Source organism: Grampus griseus (genome assembly GCF_964374135.1).
Source record: "Grampus griseus genome assembly, chromosome: 15".
Classification (NCBI taxonomy): domain Eukaryota; kingdom Metazoa; phylum Chordata; class Mammalia; order Artiodactyla; family Delphinidae; genus Grampus; species Grampus griseus.
This window is the reverse complement of record NC_139009.1, coordinates 17,831,913-17,859,453: the sequence shown is the minus strand read 5'-3', so window position 1 is coordinate 17,859,453 and position 27,541 is coordinate 17,831,913. Positions and strand designations below refer to the sequence as shown.

Sequence of the window (27,541 nt, the reverse complement as noted above, 5' to 3'; positions counted from 1 at the left end):
AGTGGATTTACTGGGTCAGGTACTCTTTAGGCTCTTGATACATGGCACCTGCCACATTGCTTTCTGAGACCCATTTCAGTTTACAGAGCCCTTGGTGCTACTCAGGAGTTTCACTGCTCTTCATCAGCGCCCCTCACCCCTCACCCCTCCCTTTATTTTTAGGTTTGGGAAGCTCATTTAGTTAGGTAAAGATGTTACCTAATTATTTAAGTTTCATTATTTAATAATTATAAATGTTGAACTTTTTGTTGTATGTTTCCTCTTTGCAGTGTCTGTTCATGACCTATTTAACAGTTGGAATCCCTTAACAGTTTCTAATTGAATTACGTGGCCTCTTTAATAAAGATATTAATCTTTTGTCATATGGACCGCAAATAGTTTTCCTGTTTTCTTCTTATTTTAGGGTTGAGTTTTGTTTTTTTTTTAAAGTTCTCACACAGACACACACAATGTGATCCGTCTCCTGTTCGTGGCTGTCACAATGAATTTCATCACCATCCATGCCAGGTCTGATGGTAGTGCCTTGAGTCCAACAAGAGAGACTCTCCCCATGGTTACATGGGTGCCTAATAACAGCGAACACAGATGCCTTCTACGATAAGTACACAGACTCTTCATAGAGCCAGAGAACATATTTCCTTTGCTTTAGGCAAATAGAGGAGAGAAAGAAGGAGGTAACGAAACTATTGCTTGGTGTTTTTTTGTTGTTTTTTTTCCCGAATTTATTTATTTATTTATTTATTTTTGGCTGCGTTGGGTCTTCGTTGCTGCGTGCGGGCTTTTCTCTAGTTGCGTCGAGCAGGGGCTACTTTTTGTTGAGGTGCACAGGCTTCTCATTGTGGTGGCTTCTCTTTGTTGTGGAACACAGGCTCTAGGCGCGCGGGCTTCAGTAGTTGTGGCACGCAGGCTCAGTAGTTGTGGCACACAGGCTTAGTTGCTCCGTGGCACGTGGGATCTTCCTGGACCAGGGCTTGGACCCGTGTACCCTGCATTGGCAGGTGGATTCTTAACCACTGCACCACCAGGAAGTACAATTGCTTGGTGTTTATAATTTTAGCTTATAATTTAGCTTATAATTTTAGCTCTTCATGATTGGAATCTTCTAGACATTCTCCATCCTTTCCTCTAGAACTGGTGTTGTGAAGGTACCAGTGCAGATATTTTTGGCAAGTGTGTGGTCCACTCATCGTAAGGCCTCAGCTGAGTTCTCTGAGAACTCCCAGTCCCACCCACCCCAACCTACCTTCTTCTGATTTTTTTCTTGCAAGGAGATACTAGGTCTTGGTGAGATTTGGGGATTAAGGCTCTTCCCTTGGGTAAAATGCTGGTAAATCTACCTTCTCCTACTAATCCGTTAAATCTAAAGTCCTTGCATGCAAGAGAGGGAGCAATCCCATCTGGTGTTCTATGCTTTTGCCCTGGGCTTTGCGTGGGTATCCTTAGGAGAGCAAAGCCGGTCTATTACAACAGGTTAGAGAACAGCCTCAGGAGGGACTGAATGAAGGCAGGGAGGCCCCCGACTGGATTTTAGAATGGCAGTCACAACTTGTTCTTCCTGAAGGAAGGGTGTTGCGTCTCTTCTCAGGCTGATGGCGTGGAGTTGCCATGTGGATTTGTCACAGTTCTCCAGGACAGCCTCTGGCACAGGAAGCAGACCAGGGGGAAGCTAACTTTTTGAAGCTTTCGGTTGCACAAGTGTAATAAGAGCACTTAAACTGAAGGGAGACCCTCAGAGTCGATGCCAGAGTGTTTGCAAGTCCCTTTCAACTTTGACCTGTAATTGCCCTTTATTCTTGCCTTTCAGCCCTGTACATTCATTCCCTTGCTGAGGAGTCCTATCCTTTATGATCACCAAGATGTGCATTCAAGTCTGTAACAGAGCCCGGACAGCTGATGGGAGAGGTGGCACAGGCCTGCACTGGGGTTTCTCATCTCGGTGGCAAGGACAGTGGCACACAGAGGCATTACATTGGCTTCCGAGTCTAGATCTATAAATATATTTATTATAACAAGAACTTAACAATAAACATATACTATGTACAATACCGTTACAGAGAACCCTGTTTTATATCATTCACAGAAATAGCCAGTTTTGCTCCAGTGTGATAACTGAGGAGAGAACAGGATTTCAGTGTCGTCTGTGTTGAGTCCCGCTGACCACTAGCACCTCCTTTGGAGGTAGACGCCCACCAACGCTGACATCGCCCTGCCCCAGGCAGTTAGACACTTGTGCTCCAGTCCTTGGGTTCACACTTGCACCCTGTTTGACATAAATACTTTAAATGACATACAACGTATGTAGTTTTGTGCTTATTACTTTTTAAAAGAATAAATAATATTAAAAACTGCATAACGAAGCTCGGTATCTTGTCCAAGTGGGAGCCACCCTTGTAGTGCTAGAAGTTGATGCCCGACACTGGGACTTTGTGTCATCAAATACTGAAGGATGGAGAGCGTGTCCTGTCCTTTTCTCCTTATAAGTGGTTTTTATGATGAAATGACGGCAAGTCGACTTACCAGGTATAAAAATGGTAAATGCGTATTTGGTACCAACTTCAGCTAAACAGCACAGCAGTGGCGGCTGCCTCCTTCGTGCCCTGGAATGGAAACTGGTCACCACGTGAGGTTTGAGGGTCTGAGGACTAGAGGGAAGGCCTTTCTCTGTGAGCCACGGGGTGGCCTCCCTCCTGGCTCCCCTTGCTTGGGTTAAGATGCTACTAGAAGAATGATTCAGGCCTTGGCTGTCACGGCTCGTCTGAGAAGGCTGTCCCCATCCTGAGAGCTCTTTGTGGCAGGTGCCTTAATATATAGCTATAAATATCAAAAATAGTCTCCTGTGCTTTGTAGACATGTATTCTCCCTCCTTCCCTTCCAGCCTGGCCTGGGTCCTCAGCTTTACCTCATGGAGGGAGCTGACCTGGTGTCACGAGCCAGAACTGGTTTCCTTCAGGAACAGAGTTGTCTCTCTATGACAGTGCTTCCATGAGGCACGGCTTTTACGGGGCTGTCTGGGAGTTACTTTTTCTAAAAATAAAATGGGGGCATTCACCCCCACCCAGGAGAGATCCTCTATTCTGAACATAGAAAAATTAGAGCAAATGCCCCACTCTGGCACTACCTACAAAGAGCTTTGGGAATTCCCGCGTTATCCCTCTCGTGGCTGCCTCTTTCTCTCGGTACTTAAAAATAGCCTTTTGTTTATCAAGAAAATGCCTTGGAAATCTAAATAATTCATATGGGATAAGAGAAAGCTAGCACAATCACCTCGTCCTTCTCCAGCAAAAACACGGTAGAAAACCCTGGGAAGGGACAGACGGTTCTCCCTAGCTGTCCCCACGGCTGCCGCCGCTCCAGTCACATCTGGCTCCGCAGAGAACCTGGACTTATCTTCGCCCTCGTGGGGACCAGCAGCCTCCTAGGCCTCAGGCCCCATACATAGTATTGTCCCTTGTTTCCCCTCGGCCACTGAAATCGTAGATGGGTTAAAAACAGAAGTAGGAATCAAAGTGATAAGGACACTTTGATCTTATTTCAAGAGAGCCTGACGCCTAATATTGTCATAGGATAACTGATCTATGGTTGGCTGGGGATCAAGCTTGCCCTGCAGGAAGGAAAAAACGGCTTCTCTCTCCCAGTTGAAAAATATGTGAAACTATTGCACCGGGCAGAGTGAGCGCCTCCGGCCAGAGCAAGTGCCTCTGCAGGAGCCCCAGGGCCCAGCTCGCTCGCGCTCGGTCGCGGTTCCCGCAGCTCGGAGGCTACTCCCTCGTTTTCCCCAAAGGCGAGGATGATTTCCTACATTCAGTGTAGACGGTATTCAAAATGTGTGGCGTAGTGAGTTCCTTGATTGTGTTGGTCGGCCTCTTATTGGTGTTGCTGGAAGTTGATCTTTGTGAGTAGCATTTGCCTCACCAGACGTGTCTGTCCACAGTCTCGGCGTGGGCTTTCTGCTGATGTCAGCCGCTTTGAATATATTTCTTTATCACGACGCAGCCGTGTCTGAACACGGGGCAGGGCATGTGGGGGAGGAGGGCCCACGTGTTGGTTGCAGGCTCATAGGCTTCCATGTTGCCCAGGGCAGGTCCCTCACTGCTAACAATGCCTCCAGTTGCATAAATCTTGCCGTCGAGTACCACAGCACTGTCAGAGAGAACGAGGAGAGACTTAGCCACTGGATTTCCACCTGGGACCTGGAGATAGATTCCCGGCACCCTGTCCTGTCGCAGGCTGCCTCTCCCCTTTTGCAAAAGTCATGGGGGGGTCTTGCTGCTTTTCTTTTCCCTCTGACCTCAGCGGGGATAAGAAAAACACCTTTCCTCCAGGACCAATCAGGACGTCATGCTATATTACCCTCCAAGCTGTGGGCGACACTGATGCATACTGGGTGTCCCAGGACCTGCCCACCTGACTCAAGTCAGCTGGGAGATGAGCAGCCTCTGTGTACAGGTGCTCGGCTCAGTTCACTGGGTCTCTGTGGAGCATCTTTTTGGTGTTGCTGGGACAGAGCCTTCCTACCACTCAAATCTAGTTGGGAACATGATGCGCCAGAATGATAGCAGACAGGATAACACGGAACTAAGTTGTAACTGAGCATCAGCCACTCGACTGGGAATTTCACCCTTGCCCAGGTGCTCAGTCAGAACTTCCTGCTGTGACTCCTTCACATGTGTGACCTGATACTGCCGCCCGCCCCTGGCTGCAAGGGCCCTTCCCTGTGCCACACTCATGGGCTTGGTCAAGCTGTCTCGGGCAGCTCTCTGCTTCTCTGCGCTTACTATCTCACTGCATCCCAGCTACCCCTTCACACGGATGCCAGATCTATGCTTCCAGCCCCGAGTTCTCTCTCATTTCTGCTAATGGCCATTTCTTCTTGGCTGTCCCCTGAAATTGAACAGAAACCCTTCCAACGTCTCCACCCATTTCTGAAAATCTGAGCCTGGACAGAACATGTGTATCTAGACGTCCTCCCAGACACTGAAGCCCCCAGCTGTCTCTCTCGCAGCTCCACGCCATCTGGGCCCCTCACACGCCTCCCCTTGTGGCATATCCTTTCCCTGCTTCTCTTGCAAGACCCAGCTTAAATATCCCCTCAGGCATCATCTCTCCGCGCCCACACTCCGGCTGTCTTGATCACTGGACAGTATTCTCAGAGTTGCCCTGCACACGGCCACCATGTAGGATATGTCACATGAAAGTAGGGCTCGAGAACTGTAGCATCTTCATACTAATAGGAACTTAGCACTCATCTAGTCCAAGGGCGTGTTTCATAGGTAGAGCTTCCCCAGAGAGGGGAAGTTACTTGCCCAAGGTCACGTAAGGTGTCAGTGGTAGACTGTAGCTTTCCTAGCTGTACCACACAAACAGCAGGCACTTGATAAATGCCTCATGCTCTTGCCACACCGAGGATTCAGGGATCACCTCTGCACAGGTACAAGATGTCTTCAGGACGGCTCTGTTATGGAAATGCTGCAAATGGGGTCTCTGTGGTTCCCATTTTTTCCCTAGTTCCTCTTAGTCCAGGAAAGGGTGGGGCTAGAAGAGCAGGGTGTGTGTCTCACTGCCCAGGGTGGTTAATTTTTCTGGGCCAGAGCGCCCCGGGAACCAGGCCACACTCCGACCTCTACCTCTCTCTTCCAGGGGGGCTGGTCTGGGTGTGTTTCTGCCCAGTCAACTGCGGGACTCCAGGGCAGCTGTGCCTTGTGCCTCACTGGGTCCAGCTCCAAAGAGCCGTCAGGATCATGTGCCATCAGGGCACTCCCCCAAAAGCCACCTGCCCCATGTAGGGTATCGCACAGCTCTGGCCTGTCGTCTGTGACCGGGCAGGCGGTCCTGGGGGAAGCTGACCTCATAGCACCACCCTCACCTCTCACTGAGAGAAGGTGTGGCCTTAAGGACCTGGTGCCGGTGTCTGTAGGAAGCCATTCCTGTGCAGCTTGGAGGCAGGGTCAGGCTTTTGGAGCACTTCACACTCTGCACGAACGCCCCCTCCCCGCCCTCTCCCCCCCCCCCCCCCCCCGCCGCGGCTGGCGGAGGCTGGTGCTGTTCTGGGCCCAGGCACCACCTCGGTCATCGGATGGTGGTCAGTCATCATGAACCAACCCGTCCCTCTGTCCCTTCCCCGGCCCTCCTCCTCCCCGGCCCAGCCTCCTCACCTGCAGAACTGGCGAGAGTGATTCATGTTGGGACCTGCCTTAATGTTCCCTTTGTCAGGGTCATAGATGGTGGTGGCTCTGGCATAAGCCCCACCCAGGATGAAAACGAAGCCATTGAGGGTGACGGCAGGAGCGTACTTGTTGTCTGCAAGGAGAGCGGAGCAGGCAGGCAGGTCAGGGCCCTCTGCCGGGCCCCCTCCCCTCCTCCATCCCAGCAGGCCCTGCAGGGGACAGGAGCTGCAAAGACCTCCAACATCACTGGTTGGCCCGAGAACAAGGCTGGGGCCAGGAGACACCTGGCACGGACCAGCTTGCCCTTTGTCCAGGTAGTGGGAGCTTCAGCTGCACCTGAGCTGGGGCCTCCCCTCCCCTCCCACCCCCCTGGACTTGGGTGTGCAGAACCCTTGGGCTCAGCCCTCCCCCTGGGTTTGGGAATATTGACACTGACTAAAGCGATGAGGTGGGGCCACTGCCCTGCTCCTGGGCCGAGGAGACAGCTGGTTCTCACCAATCATCGGGGACTCGATGAAGCTCCACGTGTTGCTCTGCGGAACATAAGACTGGAGGACGCCTGCAGCTCGGCCCGCCTCATTCACGCCCCCAAACACGTAGATCTTTCCTCCACACACTGTGGCTGCTGCTGAGTGCACTGCCTTGGGCAGAGGGGCCACCGCCTCCCATTGGTTGGTGATGGTGTCATACCTGTTGAGAGAGGAGAAGAAGAGCCAGAATCAGATGGGCCTCGTGCAGGGCAGGGGCCTCAAGCAAGACAGCAGACACGGGGGAGCCCCACCACCCACTTCCTGCCCTCGGTGTAGCCCGATATTCCACAGTGGAGGGCACTTGGGATGAATCACTCAAGGCCACCCAGGATCTAGCCCAAACCGGCCTCTCAGCCGCCCTCTTGAACCTCAGGGGGGCTCTTGTCTGTCTGTGGAAACCTCTCTCAGCTCCCCAGCTTCCGGGCCTCTTCAGCCCTCTCTGTGCAGCTCAGTCCTACTCTTTCATTCAGCAGCCCGGCACTGGGCATCTCCTACATACCCAGCCCATGGGCTGGAAACTGGGGGAAATAGTGGCCTGGACCAAGGAAGGAGCTGGGAACAGAAGGAGAGGTAAACTGATAAGGTTTAGCATGAATTGATGTCTCATTTCAGGGAGTCCCTGAGGATGCCTCAGGGTCTCTGGCTTGGGAAACTGGACAGAGGGGGCACTACTCATGGGACAGAGAATTGAGGTTGGGAGAGTTTTGGGGAGGAGGATGAGTTTGGTTTTATTCATGGGAAGTTTAAAGTATCTGTGGGTAACAAGTTGGGGATGTGCAGGGGCAGTTGGTATTTAGGTCTGGATTAAATATTCAGCTATGGGATCATGGGCACATAGATGGAAACTGAAGACGAGGTAGTTCACAGGGAGCGTGTGGGGTGAGGACGGGCTGAGGACACTGGGGAGATGCCGGCCTGTATGAGGGGAGCTGAGAGGAGTCCAAGAGTGATGTGACAGAAGGCAAAGCTGCAGCACGGAGGATGTGACAGGAGGTCAGGAAGTCCCCAACAGGTCACTGGTGGTCATGTCAAGGGCATCATATGGGGAACAGGAGGTGCAGGGCTATTTTGTGTATGGAGGAGGGAGCAGAGAAGGTGGGACTTAGAAAGGACTATAGAGCTAAGAGGGGGTTTTGCTGATAAATGTTTAACAACCAGCTCTCCAGGGAAGAAAGTCCTGGTGTGTAGCATTTGCTGATTTCTGTAATGTAAATCCTCTCATCATGGCTGATTTCACGCTACCAATGGGACATCACTGAATGTGGGGTTGGGAAGAGATGCCCAGTAGTGCCCCAGGACACAGAATCTCCCCCAGTACAGATGCAGTGGACACATACAACCTCCAGAACATAGGCAGTAGTAAAATGTAGTAAAAAAAAATTAGACAGTGATGAGTTTTGAGTATGGATTACCTTTGTTTTTAAATAATTTAATTCTAAGTTTATATGACTTAATTTTTAATAATCTCTGTAGCTAACAACTGACTTGCAGAGTTCCTGAAGATTTAACAGTGGGCTCTAATGAACCAGTATGAACCAGCTCCAGCACAGCATGGGTTTTATTTTAATTTGCGGGGGGGAGTTTTAATTGTGTTTACATGCTGATGGGAAGGAGCCCAAGTGGATAAGGAACGATGAACTATATATGAAAGAGAGGGGAGAGCTGATGATGGGTGGCTCCTGGTAGCTGGATGCAAATTGGATCCAGAGTAGACAGGGAAGTGGTGGCCATTTAGGCATGAGAGACGAAGGCAAGGATGTCATGAGCATAAGGACATATGCAGGAGTGATGGCAGGAAAAAGAGAGAGTTCTTGATTGATGGCTCCATTTTCTCTGTGAAGCAGGAGTCAAGTATTAGAGGAGTCTGTGGGGTAAGAGCCTTGAGGAGAGAGGTGAAGATGGGAGACGCACGCTCTTGAGAGTGGGAGAAACGGCTGACAAGGGAAACACAAAAAATGCCCTGCACCATGAGGATCCAGTAGAGGTTGGAGGACTTCAATACACATGAGGCCAATCTACAAGACTGTGGGATTTTCTCCACCAGCAATCAGCCCCCAGAGGGCAGGCGTGGAGATGGTAAAGGGGAGGATTGAACAGGCTTGCCCAGGTCTCTAGGATCTGTGGTGTAGGACAAAGTGGCAAAGTCAGAGGATGGAGAAGTGATGGAACATGAGTTCCAGGCAGGGCAGGGAAAACGTGAGAAGAGACACAGCGGATGGCAAGAGTAGACTTGGCATTAAGCAAATGGGCCACTGAACCGGGATCTTTGAGGTCTTTCTTAGTGGGGCAGCTGTGTTTCTCAGTTGTTCCCTGAGGGCCACCCTCACAAGCATTCACTCTGGATCTTCCATCTACGGCTCACCACGCTGTGCACTGCTCTTTCGTGGGTTCTGGACCCAAGGCGGGGCCTCCACCGTGGGCTTGCTGCACCACAACACTTGGGATTCTCCCAGCACACCTTTCCCGGGAAGCACACGGGGCCCACTTTTCCTCGTGAGCCTCCTTGAGGCATTAGTCATTGCATGGTCACAGCTCAGTGACCCAGGAAGATGGTCTCTCCTAGCTGGTGCCCCTGGCTGTGAGACGTCCAGCTCTGTGCTTGCACAGACTCAGGATTTGAGAAGAAGCTCAAGTACCTGAAAGGGGAGCAGGGGCTGATTCAATTAAGCCCCAGACGAATGATACGTGGCTAATAGGCAATGGAATAAGTGCCTTTTGGGACAGTATGAGAAGTTCAGATATCTGTTTTTTAAGCCGATGTGGCAGAGATCCAAAGAGCTGCAGAAGGAGCTGGGAGACAGTGGAAGATTATGTGGCTGTTAGTCTTCAGGCTTTCGGTATAATGGCACATTCTGCCAAACGTGAATTTCTTGTTATTCCAGGTGGCTGATTGCCAAGCCACAAGCCCTCCCGTCAGCTCAATCTGTCAGCTTCCTGCTTGAGAAGGATATGCTAATGACATGCAAATGACCCCGCGGAGTGCGGCGCTCTGCTATCATTTATCCAGTAACCACAGCTACTGCAATATATTGCTATACAGTATTAGACCCAGTTATTTATATAATGATATAATACAGGTTTGTCTATTACACTGTTGTTTTAAACTATAATTATATAATCTTGCTCTAGTCCTGCAATACAGTAAGGTAATTATAATGCACCATACATCTCATTCACTATCAATATAAGAACAATTTGTACCCTTAGTGCTTCCTGGGGAACAAAGTGTCCTCGTGTCTGTCCCCATTCCCCCGACCTTCCTGTCACCCTGAATTCTCATCATTGTCACTGTGTGGCACAGAAATTGACTTGACCAAAGGGGGTCTAGCTATGCTCCTTGGGAAGAGGTGGGCACCCCTTCCATGTACCCTCCACCCAAGAGCCTTCAGGTCTGTGTCCTGTCCATACAAGGACGGCTGACAGATCCCAGTGGACTAGGGGAGGCCTCAGGGCGCCGTGTCCTGGACTGCTCCTCCATCTCCTGGGGTTCCCAGGGTGGTCTTGCCCATTCTGTGCCCCAGCTGATTTTGCAGCGGAACAAAGGCCTAGCCAGCTGCCAGGGCGAACTGCTCCTGGGCCCAACAGGAGTGGAGTTTGTTCCCCTTCTTTGTGCATTTGATCCTTGAACAAATCCCTGTATTTATCAACAAGTTTGCAAAATGAGTAATCAGCATCTTAGGAGATTAAAAATAGCTGATAAGAGCAAGACAGCATGACAGATCCAGCTCAGTTTACTCCTACATAGAAAATGTCTCATTTTCGTGTGTTTATAGTGGATCACAAACGAGTGGAACCTGGCTTCTGGAAAGCTTGGAGAGTGATGGGTGTGCAGTGGGTCCCACAGAAGGCTGTCAGCGTCAGGGCTGAACCAGGTTCAACAGCAGTATTAATATCTTCATAATCACACGGGGATTCCCCATTATCTTCAAATCAATATGACAATTAAATGTTGTTACTGAGCCATCTCTGAGCTCCACTTGGGGGAGTTAAAAGCCCACAGTGAAAATCCAGAGCCTGTCTTGCTCTGAAACCACCTTTGCCGTAACATTTATCAAGTGTCCAATCAGCCATCGAGGGAAGAATACAAACGGAGGGGTTTGTGCGGCTCTACAGCCGAGAAGCTATCACACGGGAAGCTGATAATGGGGGCCAGGGTGGGGGGGCCAGGGTGCGGGAAGAACGTGGGAAAAGGGCTCCGGTGACCTTAGCCGTGACCCCCTGGGTTGGAATTTGGGGCCAGTTCAGCCTAACTTGTCACTCTCTGGGGCACTAGATTCTCCAAAAGCAGGACTGCCCTGCAGTTTCCCCCATCCTGCTGCTGACTCACAAAGCTATCTGAGCTCGTTCTGCAGTTTCTCTCCAAGGTGTCCGTTCTCTGCATGATCCATTTCCCCGTCTCAAAGGAAAAGACTGTTTCCACCCAGAGAAGCGCCGGCCTCCAGCCTATTCCCCTCCAGCCTATTCCCCTCCTGCCTGCACAGGATCCCTCCGCCAGGTGCGGCCAGCTTCAAAGGGCCGAGGTGAGGAAGCCAGCCTGGAGCTTCCAGCAGAGGGCAGGCTTTATACACATGACTTACATTCTCTTCTAGAGAATTCTAGAGGGTTGGCCAGGCCTGTGTGCAGCGACCCTTCTCTGGGTTACATGCAGATTTCCTTGGAGGTGTGGGAGGCAGGGAGGAAGGGAGCTCCCCCGTGTGTCACCTCCACTTGGCAGGAACACGAAGGCACAGCCACTGGCGCGGTGCACATTTGGACCATTGGTTCCAGCTTAGCCCTACATCCCAGCCAGTCTCTGGGCTGCTACTTCCGGTCCCAGTAAGTTCCCTAATTGCCTGGTCAGGGCATCCAAGCCCATCCTGTGTTTTTTGCACCATTGGCTCTCATGCCTCCAGCTTGTCAGGCCCCCTGAATGGGACAAGAGTGTCCCGTCTCGGTGGCTGGGCAGTTGTTACCCTTCTTGCTTCTACTCCACCATCAGGACTTCCCTGGTGGCGCAGTGGTTAAGAATCCGCCTGCCAATGCAGGGGACCACAGGTTCGATCCCTGGCTTGAGAAGATCCCACATGCTGCGGAGCAACTAAGCCCACGCACCACAACTACTGAGCCTGCACTCTAGAGCCCACGAGCCACAACTACTGAGCCCATGAGCCACAGCTACTGAAGCCCCCGTGCCTAGAGCTTGTGCTCCACAACAAAAGAAGCCGCCGCAATGAGAAGCCCGCGCGCTGCAACAAAGAGTAGCCCACGCTCGCCTCAACTAGAGAAAGCCCGCGCACAGCAACGAAGACCCAACACAGCCATAAATAAATAAATAAAAGTCCAGTCTCCAGTGGGTCTTAATTGGGTGGGGTTTGGGGAGGAGGAGTGATGTGCTTTTAGCTCTCAGGGGATGTCAGAGGATGCCCCTGTCGTGACTGTGACCTCCTTACCTCTCCACGTGGTCCACATTGCCTGCCACGCCAAGTCCCCCGAGGGTGTAGATCTTCCCATCATAGACAAGGCTATTGTGCCGACAGCGGGGGACCGTCATCCTGGAGACGAGGTTCCAGTTATCGAGCAGGGACATGTAGCACCAGACATCGGCCAGCGTCACCCCTGATTCCATCCCACCTGTGGGCAGTATGGGAGGTCCAGAGAGTGGGCAGGGAGTGAGGAAGGGTCTCAGGCTGGGCAGGCGCAGCCCCAGGGGCAGGAGGAGAAGGCTTCCCCTGCAAAGTAGACACTTGTGGCCTTGGCCTTCCTTAACCCTGCTGTGGGGAGAGGCCCCCTGGGGAAGTCTGTGCCCGGTCCCCAGCCCAGCCCTGAGGGGCCTCACCTGAAAGGTAGATGTTGTCCCCGGCACTCACTACGCTGAAGAACTCGCGGTCATAGAAAGGCAGTGAGGCCAGGGGGTACCACTTGTTGTTCTGCGGGTTCCAGCAGGTGACAGCCACCAGCGAGCGCTGGGTCATCCCCACCATCTGACGGCCCCCAACCAAAACGATGACCTCGGCCACACCTGCAGGGACACGGATGGGCACCCTTGGGATAGCCTGACACTGTGTCAGCAACTGTGCCTGGTGCCTCCTTGGGGGACCACCCAGAGTTGGGCTGACGGCATGGCGCCTGCCTTTGGGGGCTCGGGGCATATCCCGCCATACCTGCTGAGAGGCGGGGCCGCGTTCGGGGCGTCTGCATCTCCTGGCGGGCGTGTGGCAGCATGTGGTAGCGTTTGGCCTCGTTGACCAGGTCCCGACATGCTTCCGATGACTTGATCAGCTCCTCGTTGTCAACCACGTTGAGCAGGTAGCTGGGGTGGATGAAGGGGAGGCGGACCACGGCCAGGAGCTCCGCCGAGTACTGCGGGGTCAAGGGGGCATGGGGTCTTCTTAGATCATAAGGTGGCATCACCTCTTGTGAGGTGTGTTGAGAAGGAAGAAGCGAGAGGTGTGGCACTGGGCAAAAGGGGTAATTCGAGTGTGCCTTTGGCTTGGGAGTGTCGACACTGCTCACCCCGGCCTAGGCAGAGCTGACGGGCGCTCCCGGCAGCAGGAGGTGAGGAGGGAAGGAAGGGGGAGGTCTGGCGTGCTGTGGCTGACCCTGGGGTGGGCCATCCATCAATCTCTTGAGCACCTTCTCCCTGCCTCCACCCAGGTCACGGGCCTCTGCTTCACACCAGGCTGCCGGGGACTGAAATGAGGATCCTGATCCTTGACGAGGTGGGGCAGGAGCTCAGGAAGGGGTGGGAGGGCCCAGGACAGCTGACGGTGGTGGGAGGGCCCAGGACAGCTGACGATGATCATCGCGCTTGCAAGTCAGAACCGTCAGAACCTGTGCCTCCCCATCGCCAGCAAGCCCCTTTCGTGGCACGCACTGGACTCCCTCACCTGCATCAAAGGCTTTTCATGGACTGATGTGAATCTCCCTCTTGTCTGGCAAACTCTTTGCTCATCACTGTATTTTAGTTTCATCCAACAACTAATCGGTGACCACTCTTTGCCGTGCATTGAGTGTGCTATTGGGGGTGCAAAGACCAATAAGACCTGGTCCCTGACCTCCAGGTATACAGAGTTTAAGGGTGGGGAAGGGATCCATCACATAAAAGGACTCTTCCCACAGCAAGAGTCTAGATAGGGGTTGTGGGAGTGCAGGAGAGGAGGCTCCCCAGAGTGGGTACCATCTGAGCCGGGTGTGGAAGGATTGCCAACTTTTCCAGGCCTAAGGCGGACTGGGGGTGGGGGAGGGGGAGGGATTCAAAGCACACACAGAGGCATCGGAGTGTGAAAGAGAGTGTTGCATTTGGGGGACTCTATGGAGTTGGATGCAGGAGGCTTCTGCTGGGCGTTGGGCAGCAGACAGGGGGAAATGAGACTGGAGAGGTCAGCTAGGCACTGGCCTCCGCTGACCTCCTGCCTTGTCTGCCAAGGGCTGTGTAGTGTTTCCTGCAGAGTGGATGGGAGCACTCACGAGGGGTTTTACTTTATTTATTTTTATTTTTTAAAGTTTTATTAAAAATTTTTTGGGGAGCCGTGCCACGTGGCATGTGGGATCTTAGGTCTTGGACCGGGGATCGAACCCGTGCCCTCTGCCGTGAAAGCACTGAGTCTTAACTGCTGGACTGCCAGGGAAGTCCCTCATGAGGGGCTTTAAACAGAGAAATTACAGGACCAAACATGCTCCTAGGAAGACCACGAGGCTGCAGGGTGGGAATGAATTTGGAAGGAGGAGACTGAAGGCGGGGAAACCTCTCAGGAGACGACTGCAGTCATCCTGGTGAGATGAGGGGCCTTGAATGGGGAGAGAGAGAAGCTGGCTCTCGTAAGAGGAGGCACAAGTGGCAGTGGTGTGTGGCCAAGTGGAGGTGGAAGGTGTGGGAGGACTCTCAACTTCTGCCATGGGTAATGGGCAGAACTGGAATAAGGAACACAACAAGATGTGTAGGTCTGGGGGTTTATGAATTAGAGGGGCTTGGGGGACATGGGCTGGAGGTGTCCAGTAGACAATCAAAGGCAGAGGTCTGGGCTGGAGACAGATTTGGGCATTGTGGTGGACGGTGGTGGTCATTACTACAGCCACCCAACCTGACTTCCTTCCTCTGAAAATGAATCTTGCCCCGACCCCGCCTGATCAGTCAGAGGACCGCCTTCTCCTGGGCCCAGTGGCTGGGGCAGGGGTGGAGAGCCATGTCTGCGTCCCGTATCCACCCAAGGCTGTGAATGCCCCCGCCCGCCCCATCCCTCCCTCCCTCATGCCTCTTCTTGTTCCGCACGCAACGAAGTAGCCCCTGTCACGTGTCACTCAGCTGCCTCAGCTCGTTCTGGGCTCCCGCCTCCCTGACTCTGTCCTCCCATTTGCTGCTCTCTGGGGGGCCTCTGAGCTCTCCTGAGAGCTACCTGTGTGTCTGCACTAACGGCCGGGGGCTCCTCACACGTTAGAACCAAGGTAATTCCGTTCTAAGCAAGGCCGTCGGTCGGAGATCCTTCCGGGCTGTGCTCGATTTCCTGTAACTCAGGGGCCCTCCTGCGGACCCTGCTCTCTTTTCCTTCCGCCCTGGGCTCCGGCTCTGATTTCTTCAGCTGTCCCCCCTGAGGGACTCGCCCTCCCTCCCATCAGGTGGGCCGTGGTTTCTGCTTGGTCCAGGTGCTCTCCACCCTCTCAACAGCCCGAGCGTGGGTGGGGCTCCTGCTGCTGGGTCCGAGCTCACGGGAGCCCAGGGCACCCTGGCTCAGGCACACACTTCTCTCCCTGCAGGGTCCTGGTGCTGCGCACCTGGCCCTGCGGCCTCTCGGTTGGCTTGGGTCTCCTTCAGGTGTAATGCCAGCCCTAGAGAACCCTCTAGTGCCTGATTTCTCATCTCTCATCCCCCTTCACCGCTCTGCACCCATGGGAGCTGGTCCAGGCTCCCTACCCGGGCCTGCTGGCTCTCAGATGCTCCCACTGCTGGTCAGACCAGGCAGCCCTGCCTCCTCTAATTTCCTGGCCCCTTGCTCCAGACACCATCCCTGTACTGTGAGGGAGAAGGGGCAAGCCGGGTGGGGGTGGGGCAGGCCCTACCTGTGCACGGGACACGGGGTCTTTCTTGATCCACTTGATGACGGTCTCGTACACTAGCTCCTCGGCCTTGGTGTTGAGGCTGTCATTGGCGATGTAAGCAATGAAGTCATCCTTGGAGATGTTTAGGATCTCCTCCTGGGTCGCCACCTCGGGGAAGATCTGCAGCGCAAAGGCCTTGGCCATGTGGTAGAGCTCGCTGCACTGCATGGCCTCGGCCATGGCCAGCACCCCCAGGCAGTTGCTAGCCGTCAGCTGCTTCTCTGGGGGCAAGAGCACAGGACGGGACCACTGACTGCAGGGCCCTGGAAGGGATCACCACCCGTCCCCATCACCTGTCACTCTGGATCCCTCTCTGAGCTCATGTCTTTGTGACCCGCCTTCAGCATTCAGAGTTCCCACAAGCCCATTTCCTGTGTTCCTGGATCTTCAGATCCATTTTCTGGCTTTTTCTCTGCCCCGTCTCATGCTGACTTCCCCGGGGCCTCCCTCTGCTGCTGCAGGTCCCGGCAGAAGGGCCGAGACTGAGGTATGGAGTGTCAGTGCCGGGCTCGGACCTTTTTCAGTGCCTGTGAGTGGAAGAGGCCTGGACTTGGGGGGTCACACTGAGGCTTATGGTGTCCGCCATAATTGTGACAGGCACGTCTGGGGTCACAGCCTTCTACTTTAGAGTCATGGTAGCAGTAACACCCCTTATAAGCCCACCCACCGCCTCCCATGGGTCTCGGCCTCACCCAACCTGACCTCCAGACCTGGGATCAGTCTGGCCAGAGCTCCTGAGATCCGACTAATGGTTATTCTAGTCTAGACGTGTCTGGGTCCCAGGAGGCCCATCACTTTTGTGGGCCCAACTCAGGAGCTGTGGTTCCTGACTCTTCTAGATGGCTCATTCCCCCAAGGTCACGTCTCAGGCCCCTGGCCATCCCCACCTGGCCTGTTCCCATCCCTGCCTCTCTCACTCCACACTCAGGCCGGTTCTGGTGACTCCTGTCTCTGCCCCTCCCTCTCCCTGCTCTCACCGAACTGGGCAGCTCCAAACTGTAAAGTGAGTGTGTTCTCTGGGCTGGGTCTAATAGAAGCAAGTTTGTTCAGTGTTTAGAGAGCAGGGCTGTGAGGCCAGGGCACAGGCTCCCCATGAACAGACCATTCACACAGGCTTCTCGGTCCATTTGTCCTCACAAGGCTGCCCGGGGTCCCGGTGTGGCCTTTCTGGCCCTCAGAGGAGCAATGCAGAGAACATCTCTGTCCGCCAGTGAGCGGAGGCCTTTGTGCACAGTGACCCGAATTATCACCTTAAAACTGCTGTGGAATCCACCTACACCCTGAGGCGGTCTGGCTGGGCACGCACAGCCCTTTCCTCTCAATCCTTGCTGTTTTTGAGCTGTTTGCACATCAGCACTGTTCCCTGCGGCTCACCGAGAAAGGACACGCAGACTTTGCAGAAGGTGTGGAACTGGAACTTGCTGGCTGCCTCTAGCAGGGTCTTGGCGTTGGCCGAGTCGATGACCAGGGAGCCCGTGTAGACAAACTCCAGCAGCAGCTCAAGGACGTCGGCCTGCAGGTTGGACAGGACGAGCTCCAGCTTCTCCCGGCCACACTGGCTGCCGTCTTGCACCGACCTAGGCACAGAGACCAGGGTGTCCTTACCTGCCGCCCTGCGGCCATGGCGCCGCCTCCTCACAGGGCTAGGTCTCCCTGCACACCTCGGTCACGCCCTTCCTTTTAGGACTCAAGGGACACAGCAATGACACACCTGAACCTAGCGACCTTACACGGGATCTGAAAGAGAAGAGTCTGACCAGAGACGCCCAGAAGAACAGAAAACCCTGCTTATCACTACTCGGCATGTCCATGCAAAAAAAGATGCAAATCAAAAAGCATGAGCTGTGGATGGGGACGAGGACCAAGACTGGCCTCAAAGGGAAACAATACGGTTCGGCTCCACTGCTGGCCCCGGCGTCTCCGCCAAACAAAACGTGGCCGGCAGGTCCCGGGCCGCGGGGCCCGTCTGCCTCCAGTGGGAGAATCTCCAGCGTGACTGAGACTCCCAAACGCCTGCGATCGCAGCCAATCCCTTGATTGCCCTGAAGACTGAGGGCCCCAAGCCGTCCCGGAACTCTGACTCCAACCCCACCTCTTTCCAAAAACATATTGTTTCCTTTTAGGCATGGAAAGGAAGCCCTTCATGACATTGCTTGGAAACTGAGGACGAGACGAGATAGACGGACAGAATGGTTAGAGCCAGGAGGAGGGGAGGGAGAACAACCAAGGACTTCCGCCACAGACAGCCAGCAGCCATGACCTAGGACCTGGCCCGGGGCGGGGCCTCCTGCCACATGGAACACGGGGTCAGAGGTCAGAGTGGCCTGCGTGTAGAGTGTGCATCGGGCTTGTGAACTGGGGGGAGCAGGGGAGGGACACAGATATATAAATATGTTTATATCTGGTGTCTACAGAAATACCAAACCATTGCAAAGGCTCCTAAGGCCTGGCAGCCGCACCCTAAAGCTGGACCTGGAAGGAAACAGATAAGATGAAGCAAAAATAACACCAATCGAGAAGTGACCAAGAGGAGAAACACCCAGAGAGTTAGGAGGGAGACAGGGTTCTCAGAGGCCATCGGCTTGGCACGCGGTCTCGGCCGCTCTGACCTGTCCTGCTACTCGCACTGAGCCTGGTCCTGCCCGGGGGGGCTGGGTTCAGCCACGTGCTGGGAAATGACCTCTGCGTTCCTGGCCCTGCCTCCCCACCCTGTCCTGAGGAGGCCAGGGGCCGAGACTCTTGTGACTGGTCCCTTGGGTGCACCTGTGGCCGGCGGTGGGGGTGTGCAGGTGTCCGGGGGGTGAACAGGCTGGCCCCAGAGAGAGGCCGACTCCCGTGTAAGCAGGGAGTTAGGGGACCTGGGTGCCCCAGCTCTGCCACCGACAGGCGGGCAGCCTTGGTCTCTCTGGCCCTCAGGCTCCTTATCTGCAAAACAGAGGACTGAACTGGATGAGGTCCAAAGTCCCATAGAGTTCAAGTGACAGAGGCTGGAAGATACCTTCCTGGGAGACTCTGCTCTACACGACAGAACCTGAAATGCCACCGTTTGAGCAACATTCTCTCCGGTTAGGCACTGGCCTCCCATGGCCTTTACAATACAAATATGACCTGGCAGGGAACAGGTGAAGCAGTGAGCCTGCGTCCAGGCCCCCCTCCCAGGGGTGCCACTCTGCACCTCCACGTAGGATGGCTCATCTGACCAGGGCCCTGAAGGCTTCATTCTGCCTCGAGCCCTGGGCAGGGCCAGAAAGCTGAGCGGAAAGGTACAGGCTAAACAGAGGGTCTGAGCAGAGCCCCTTCTCAAACCCATAGATGTACACAGTGTGTGTGAGTTTTAAAGTGTCTTAACACACCTAGTGTTCTCCTGTTAGGATGGAGTCCCATGCTTGGGTGACTTTGTTAAGTATAAAAATGGTTTATTATGTGATCACTTGAAACCACAGGCATTCTCCACACCCCAGGCCTCCGGGGCCATCTGGTCAACCTCTTACTCTACTCTGCCTTCCTTCCGACCTGCCACTCTCTGGCCTCCACACCCTCACCCCCACGCCCCTCATGCTCTGCAGAGGTCACGTTGGGCCACAGCCAGGGCAGGGCTGATGAGGCCAAAGTAGGGCTGCTCCCCTTCTCCCAAGGCTCACAGCCACTGCTGCCTCCCCCTCTGGCCAGCCCTCCAGTCTCCCCACGAGTCCTCAGCACAAAATCAGTGAAGAGCTGAGGTGGGACTTTAGGATGTGCACACACACGCACTGAAATGCATGTGACCTGTGACCCCGAGAACCAAGGAACAACCCTGTGAGGACGGGTGTTGGGTAGATGGAAGGCCAGCGGAACCCCTGGCCCTGAGTTATAGTCTGATGGGACCTGCATGGCTGCACTTGTGGGGAGATGTTGTCTTGCCCAGAATCTGAGCCAGGGAGAGGGTCCTGGGGACAAGGTGATGCTCGCATGGCTAGGAGCCAAGGGGTTGCTTGGGGAGGCTCATGGGATGTCAACCATTGCAGGTTCTGTCCAGGGTTGAAGAGGACCGCTGTTCCTGTGATGCTCAGCTGAGGCTCTGCTCCTCCAGACCCCCCACTTCCCATGGGGGCAACCTGTGGAGAGGAGAGGGCCGCTGGTCAACCTGTGGGGAGTGGCTGGAGGCCCCTGGGGCCAGATGCCAGACACTGTGAGCTGACTGACCATTCCTCTCGGAATGAGGAACTCTTGGGGATGGGATGAAGACTTTGTCACGTGACTGAGTTCAAGATCTGGAGGAAGAGAGGCCCCCGACAGTGAGGCCTCGTGCAGCTCCCCTGCACAGGCATGTTTATGGTCCACACAGGCATTCTTGTGTGGCTGGACAGCTGTGGGGGCAGAGGTAGGCCAGTGGCCACTCTCCAACCCTGACCATCAGACTGTCTTGGGACGGGACCTCTGTGCTCCTTAGACCTCTTCCCTCTGAGCAAGGACCCCCTGGGAGGTATCGCCCTTGATGGGTGGCCCTGGTCACCAGTGGGGAGTTGTGTCCTCCCCAGATAACCATTCCGTCCCTCTCCTGAGCTGGGTCTGGGGGTCTGAGCATCCCATTTCTCTCAGCCCCATGGAATATCTGGGGAGCTGCTGGGCAATCGGGGTCATGATATGACCTTGGAGAAGGGGGAGCAGGGCAGGATCGGGCAGCCTTAGCCTTATCAGTGTGGGGCTATGGACCCGACAATTGGGGGTCGGAGCATGGGAGTGAGGGTCAGGCTGGAGCTGCCCAGTCCACAGGTTCTATCAGAAAACTAAAACTTCCTGGGGTCACCTTCTCCCAAGATGGGGTGTGTCTCTAAGGTGTGGGACACAGCCTCTGCTTGGCAGGCCTAAGTCTGTGGATGTGCTGGGAATGCCTCAGCCCCAATATCAGGATGTTTGCGACCCTGCCATTAACAATTCACTCACGTGGGATAAGAACTGCCTTCTCCAGAATTCAGGACAGAGTGCCCCATCTACCCCTCACACACCTCAGTGATCAGATGCTTTCATTTTGCAAGCTGGACCTGGAACTGTTGGGGCAGTGGTGGGTGGGGACAGTCACGGAGCAGGGATGAACGTGGATGGTACCCTGCTCTGCTCAGGAGGGTGACCTCACCCTCCTGACATGATGCCCACCCTGCCCCACGGAGAGGCACTCAAGTGTGTCATCAGCTCCAGGGCACAAACACAAGCACACACCAGACTCATTGGCTCTGAGGACTTTCCTGGCAATAAGTCTGGTTCATGTCATTCTGCCAGCATTAGGGATGTGTGACTATCTGCTCTTCTAGTCACACTGCTCTATTCTCCCAGAAAAGGGGGCAGACTGCCACCCACAAATGCCCAGCGTCTCAGGGAAGGAGGGCAAAGGCATATGGCTTGACTACTGCGTTAATGTCTGTTGGGCTCCCCTACATCCCGGGTCTGTGCCACTCAATTAGAGAGATCCTTTTAGCTTCCTCTGGAGAGGGAGCTGGAGCGAGAAGCCCAGAGTCTACACGTGGGGCTTGTGAAAATCAACCTGCACAAAATCAGTTTGTCCATCTGTTTTCATTTACTATGAAAAGAGGATACAGTTCAAACACGTCGGTGGCTCCCACAGGCTTAGCGAGATGAGGGTTTCCGCTGGAAGGTAGAACGCCAGGTCTCTGTCCCATCTGGTGGGACCAGGGGGCAGTGCTCCTCTGGGGCTGAACATTTCCTCCCACACTCTCGGAAGGGAGGGCAGTGTCCCTGCTGTCTCTAAAGAACAGTCCCGTCCCCTCTGATGGGGCCTGCAGCCCACCCAGCCAGTGAGGGCAGCCAGTGCCCCTGGTGGCACCAAGCATCCCCCAGAGCTCCTTGGCTCCTGGGGGACAAGTGAAGGGACTTCTCCTCTATGATCCCAAAGAGAAAGTCCAGGGCAGACCTAGGTCCTGCTTGCTGGGGTTGAGAAGTGACTCTTGTGACTTGGGGGCTGCATCCCCAGGACCCCACTAGGTCTAGTCTGCTCAAACCTATCCTCCTTCTTTCCTGAAACCTGGAAGGAGGCTCAGCCCACAGTCTTCTCCTCCACTCAGTCCTCCTGGGGTTCCCCCTCCAGCTGAGATGCAGGTGAGGCCTGCTTGTTACGCAGCACTAGCCTTCACATTATCCAAAGACAGAATTGCAGCTCCTTTTCCTGCTGGGTTTTCACCTGGTTCATAGGGACTCAGATGGGGCAACAGATGGATGGTGGGGCAGCCCAGTTGTCTCGGCCTGGGCTTTGCTTTGAGCTTCCCCATGGCCTCGTGCGCTCTTCTCCTGGCCTCTTTGAGCCCCTTCCAGCCCTCACTCCAGGGGACCCGGCCCCTCCTGGGTGTGAGGGAGAGGTCCTGCCACTTAGGTACCTGTCTCAGGGGGGGATTGTGTCTTCTCTTGGGCAGATCCTGTGGGCAGTTTACAAGTGTTTCTAATAGATACACACGCGTGCACGAGTACACACACACACTCTGCGTCCCTTTTCCTTGCATATCTGTCTACACTGTCAACACTGAGATTTTATTTCCCTTCCTTACAAATTGTGCACAAACAAAAAGTGCAGTTTTGTTCTTCCCTGGGCTAGCAAATGGGTGATGGTAAAAGCATGAGCTTTGGAGTCAGACCTCAGTTCAAATCCCAGATCTACCGTTTACCTAAAATTCTCTTGCCTCCATCCCTTTACCTGTAGAATGGGGGTACTAATGGCACCTGCCCCTCAGGGTCAGTGGGAGGGTTTGCAGGATGACATTAGACATCTCAGCAAGGCTCCCTGTGGGCTGGATCTTGCTCTTGTCAGAGGAAGAAGACTAGAGTTTGAAACTAAATAAGGGAAGACGAAGGGCAAGAAGCTGTTGCAGCCTTGGCAAAAGCATGAGCACAGGTGAAGGAGGAACAGGTGGACACAGTGGGCGTCGGCCCGGAGCCTGGAGAATGGGGCTCTGGGCAGGAAGTCTGCATGGCCACGGGGCTGGTGGGGTGGGGGGGCTGATGGGGGGCTGATGGGCCGAAGGGGAATCAGAGGCTGGTCCAGAGGGCACTCTGAGACCCGGCTCTCCCACTCACGGTCCAAGTGTCACCTTTATGGATTGCAAGTCTGACCATGACACCCCAGGCTTAAAACAGAGCCCCATGACCCGGCTCCCACCCCCCCACGCCGCCTCATTCCCTCCGTCTTCACCTCGCACTTGGCATTGCAGGGACACCAGGTCACTCGCGCTGCCTTCACCCCCTGCTGTCCCGAGGCCCTGCCCTCAGCTGCCTGGCCAATTCCCCTCTGGGTTCAAAATCCAAGCCAGATGCCACCTCTTCCCAGGGACTGTGCCCGAATGCCCCTCCCCCTGTGGCGTCAGGCACTCGGCCTGGGAGCTCCAAACCTCCACTGCTACCCTCATCCTGCTCTCCCAGCCACACTGCTTTACACTTTCTCCCCCCCCCCGCCCCAGACCGTGGGCCCCCCGAGGGCAGAGACCCACCCCATCCAGGGATTCTCACAAGACCTGAACCTGGGAGGGGCTCCTGCTTCTTTGCTGGCCTGCGGCTCCAGGTGAGGGCATCCACACTGGGGCTGGGGCTGGGGCTGGGACAGGGTCCTCAATGGGGCCAAAGTGGTGAATGTATCACCCACCCCAGGCTAGAGGTGGGAGGGAGTCCAGTCCGAGCCTCGAGGCCTGGGGGTTCCAGGACGGCAGAGGTTGGGCCCCCCACCTCTGACGGTGCTCACCTAGGCCCTCACGAAGGTAAGGACCAGCGTGTCATGTCCCACAGATCGTCCCCACACCCTCTGCTTGTGTTAGTGCAGCTGCCTGAGAGGGAAGACCCTGCCTGGGGTTCGGCGGGCAGGGCCCCGTCTCCCCTGCTGGGCCATTTGGGCCACTGCATATTAGTCTCCAGGGTCACAGGTTTGGAGGCTCCACAGTCTCGAGGAGACTGAAATGATGTGCAACATCAGCTGCTCCCCGATCACTAAGAATGTGAAATTCTTGAGGATTTTCCACGGCCGGAAGGGAAATCACCTTCCGGAAGAGAGTCTGCTATCCTCCCCATGGACGGGATCTGTCTGCAGCTATCGGCAGAGATGGTGACGTGTGCTCATGGTTAGGACGAGAGGAGTCAAGTTTAAATTGGCTGCAAATTAAGCTTGTGATTTTGAACTGAAGGGGCACCTTGGGGCGCTGCTGTGGCCACCTCTCCCGCTGAGTGACCCTCCTGTATGCTGAAGACACAGCCCTGTCTCCGCAGATCTCAGACCTCTCTGGGTTCAGATCCATCCGTCTGGCTGCCTACCAGCTGTCTCTACTTGGGTATGTTCAGGCTGCTAAAACTCGACATGCCGAATGCTCAGTGCATCACCTCCCCCTAGCTCTCCCCTGCCCTTGGTCCATGGACCTGCCTGCCTGTGACTTTGTCCTTCTCACGTCCCCGTGCTTGCACTGGGGAAGCCCTGCCCAGCCCCTCACTGTCACCCTGGGATGTCAGAGCAGGACGGAAACCTGGACATCATTTGAACCAACCTCCTCTATTACAGATGAGAAAACCCGAGGCCTGAGGGAGAGGACGTGACTTGCCTGGGGTCATAGGATGAGTGGCAGAGTCAGATGTAGAACCCAGGTCTCCCAGCTCCCAAGAGGCTGCCCTCTCTCCCCCGGCGACTGCCTCTCAGCCCCTGCACCCATCTTTTCCCGTTAGGGTTACTGAGGCACATCCTGCAGTTCTCCTGAAGATGCCTGAAGGTAGGCATCCCCACTCCACTTACCCTGACGGCCTCCACACCCTCAGACTGAGCCCGGGGCCCTAGCCTGGAGGTCAGGGCCTGTCTGCCCATCCCAACCTAGCTCAACCTATCTCTGAGAAGGCCATCTCCCCATCCCCACTGCTCATGACTGTCTCTGTCCTCAAATTTTCATTCCAGGCAACCCATCCCTTGCCTGGAATATTCTAAAACATTCCAGAATATTCCTTGCATTCCAGAACATTCCCCACAACCCATCCTTTGCCTGGAATGTTCTTCCTCCTTCTTTTTGGTCTGTCCAAGAAGCGTTCACTACTTTGGGTTCCCAGCCAGTGGTATCTCTTCTCTGTTGTGTGCAAGGTTTTGGTTTACATGTTAGGTCTCTGAAGACAGTCAAAGAGCTCCTGTGCTCCCTTGCCCACATCTTTCTAGCCCAGGGCTGGGCCATCGCTCAGTACCAACCTGTCCCTGCATCCTGCCACCTCTGTGCTCTCCAACTGATCTGGATCAGGGACCAAGGCCTAAGATGCCACACCTGTGATCCAGTGGCCAGTTGCTGGTCCCCATCGGTTGAGAATTTGCCAAGAGTGGCAGCACAAAGCCCTCCCTTGGCCTGAAGAGGCCACTGGCCGTGCCCCTTCACCCCAGAGCTCATGCCCCTGACCCCTGTGCTCGGACAGAGAGAACCCAAGCACTGGGGGTGGGAGACCCGAGCTGTCCGTGAGACTGGAAGTCACAAAGAGCCTGCCCCTTCCTGCGTGGCTGGGGCCATCGCGGCTCGGCGGGGCTCGCACGCCGGGCAGCTCAGCTCTAAGTGAAAGGACACAGCAGATTGGAAAGGAGATGCCAGCCAGTGTGCCATCCTGAAACAAAACACAGTCACTCTGGGGTTAGTTGGCAAGTCCAAACACAGCATTGGGAAGCAAGCAGAGGTCCTGTCCTCCCACTCTGAGCACAGTCCCGGCTCAGCGTCTGCCCCGGAGAGGCTGCAAGGCAAAATGAGCAGCGGCATTAATCTGCTGATGGGTGAGAGAAACAGGAGCGTTACCCTGGGCCGGCCCCCTCGGCTGCTCTCCCTCACTAAGGCGCTAGAAGGTGGCCCCTAACGTCTTTGCAAGGGTATGAAGCAGACAAATTAAAAAATCAACATAATGGAAAAAAAAAATGCTCATGCACCATTAAGACTCATTCAGGTAGAAATAGCCAGGGCAGAGGGCAGAAGGGGAGGGGAGCGAAGGCTGAGAGAGACCGTGTTTAGGACACACCTGGTCTGTGCTCAGATAGCGCCGGTTTTAGGCTCCGAGTACAAGTATCAAGACATGCAGCGTGAATGAGGCTTTAGCTACAAGTCAATTCTCCCCGACTCTGGCTGGGGAAAAGCGACCCCTTGGGTGCCTCGTGCTCCTCGGTGGGGGATGGTCTGGTCGAAGTGCTTTCCTGGCGTTAAGTTCACTATCGACAGCAGTGACGATGGTGCTGGGGACACGTGCTGGCCCAGTGGGGGCAGCGTGCAAGTGGTCCCTTAAAGTGGAGTCTGCAGTCCTCCTAATCTCAGGGAGGGCTTGTGAGCCACTGAGAAAGCAGGATCCTCGGCGGGTGGGGCAGGGTGTTGTCTACTGCTGGCAGAGGCCCCTGGAGACCAGCAAAGCTGTGTGGGCAGGGCCGGGGACAGTGGCTGCTCTGAGGCTGTGTGTGAGAGGGCACTGGGGGGGGGGGAGGAGGGGGCGGAGGAGAGATGGCTACTGGCTCTGTGACAGGGAGTCACGCTTCAGGAACCTGCAAGAGAGGGGAGGAGAAAAGCGACACAAAAGCGTCCTACAAAGGAACAGACCCGACCACAGCTGGAAGGAAGGCAAACCTTTGAATCAGGTCCTTGAAATACAAGCTGCAGGAAGCTAGAACATTTTGGTGGACTTCAAACTCTCTGCCTTCAACAACAATTTTCAGGTCTGTAAACGCTTTCGCTCTGCGCTGCTGGTTCAATTCCTTCAACATTTCTGCAGAACAGAGAAGACAGACAGGGCCAGGTTCCCATTAAGAGTTTTTTTTTTTTTAATTAAAAATTTTTTTCAAGAAGTAGAGAAATAGGAGAATACTTGACACTGTTTCTTGGCAAGACTGGCTCAACACTGACAGTCAAAAGAGGTCACAAACATAATGCGTAAACAAGCAGCAACTGGGAGGGGCTACGTAACCAAAGGAATAACGACTTTCAAAAGCAAAAAAACAAATACAGAAAAACGAAACAAACGAAACCCCCCCCCCACAAAAAAAAAAAAAAACCAAACCCAGAAACTGAAAGTCTGGGAGAAAAGATTCCCATACTGACAACCGGAAACAGAGAGAATACATCATCACAAACAACTAAAAACTGTAATTTAACTACGCAACAAGTTCTCCAAATGCCAATGAGTGCTGATGTATTTGATACCAAGTAAAGCATGGCGTTGTGATGTAAGATGGGCTGGATATGGTTCAAAGGAATAAAAACCACAAAACCTGCAAAAACAGCATCCCTTATGTTAGACACTCACAGCCATGGCTGGGGTGAGCTTCTTGGGGAGGGGCCCCCGAGAAAGGATGGGTGGAGTGGGGGCCTGACGAGCACTTCCCTTTCACACTTCTGGGACAGATGCAGGGATGAGGGGGTAGGAGGGGAAGCAAGCAAGGGGCAGGGATAGTCTGCACCTCCTCCCACTTCCTGGGTTATCTCAGGAGCCCCACCCTTCACCTGGGTCTTCAGCACAGGGGAGCCTGGCTTGCAGCCCCAGGAAGTCCCAGGAAGTGGCCTCAGGGGACTTCCCACCCTGATACACACCTACCTTTGCCTGGTGGCTTGGCCACCTGGGGCCAGCACGGAGAGTGCCCCAGGTCCATGGGCTCCGAACCTGGGGATGTCAGAAGCTTCTCCCAGACCCACATCAAGGCTCAGAATGGGGAAGGAGGAGAGCCTGACAGCTGCCCTGCTCAGTTTATATAAACTCTTTCACTTGCAAAGTTAAGGCCTTCAGATGAGTAATGCTCCCAACAGTCTCGCCCTACCGGCCTGT

The 27,541-nt window shown here is 54.5% G+C and overlaps 1 protein-coding gene across 1 annotated transcript in view; it reads right to left on the bottom strand.

Moving 5' to 3' along the window:
• Positions 1 to 2,091: 2,091 nt before the first annotated feature.
• Positions 2,092 to 27,541, bottom strand: part of KLHL29 (kelch like family member 29) — a 309,954-nt gene continuing 284,504 nt past the window's right edge. Inside the window, exons 5-13 of the mRNA XM_082672603.1 lie at positions 26,350 to 26,488; positions 17,141 to 17,343; positions 15,728 to 15,987; positions 12,835 to 13,033; positions 12,510 to 12,692; positions 12,124 to 12,304; positions 6,661 to 6,854; positions 6,153 to 6,297; positions 2,092 to 4,140 (exon numbers count right to left, since the gene is read on the bottom strand). Of these exons, the coding sequence (XP_082528729.1) occupies positions 3,957 to 4,140; positions 6,153 to 6,297; positions 6,661 to 6,854; positions 12,124 to 12,304; positions 12,510 to 12,692; positions 12,835 to 13,033; positions 15,728 to 15,987; positions 17,141 to 17,343; positions 26,350 to 26,488 (1,688 nt within the window). The 3' untranslated portion in view covers positions 2,092 to 3,956. The remainder of the gene's footprint in view (positions 4,141 to 6,152; positions 6,298 to 6,660; positions 6,855 to 12,123; positions 12,305 to 12,509; positions 12,693 to 12,834; positions 13,034 to 15,727; positions 15,988 to 17,140; positions 17,344 to 26,349; positions 26,489 to 27,541) is intronic.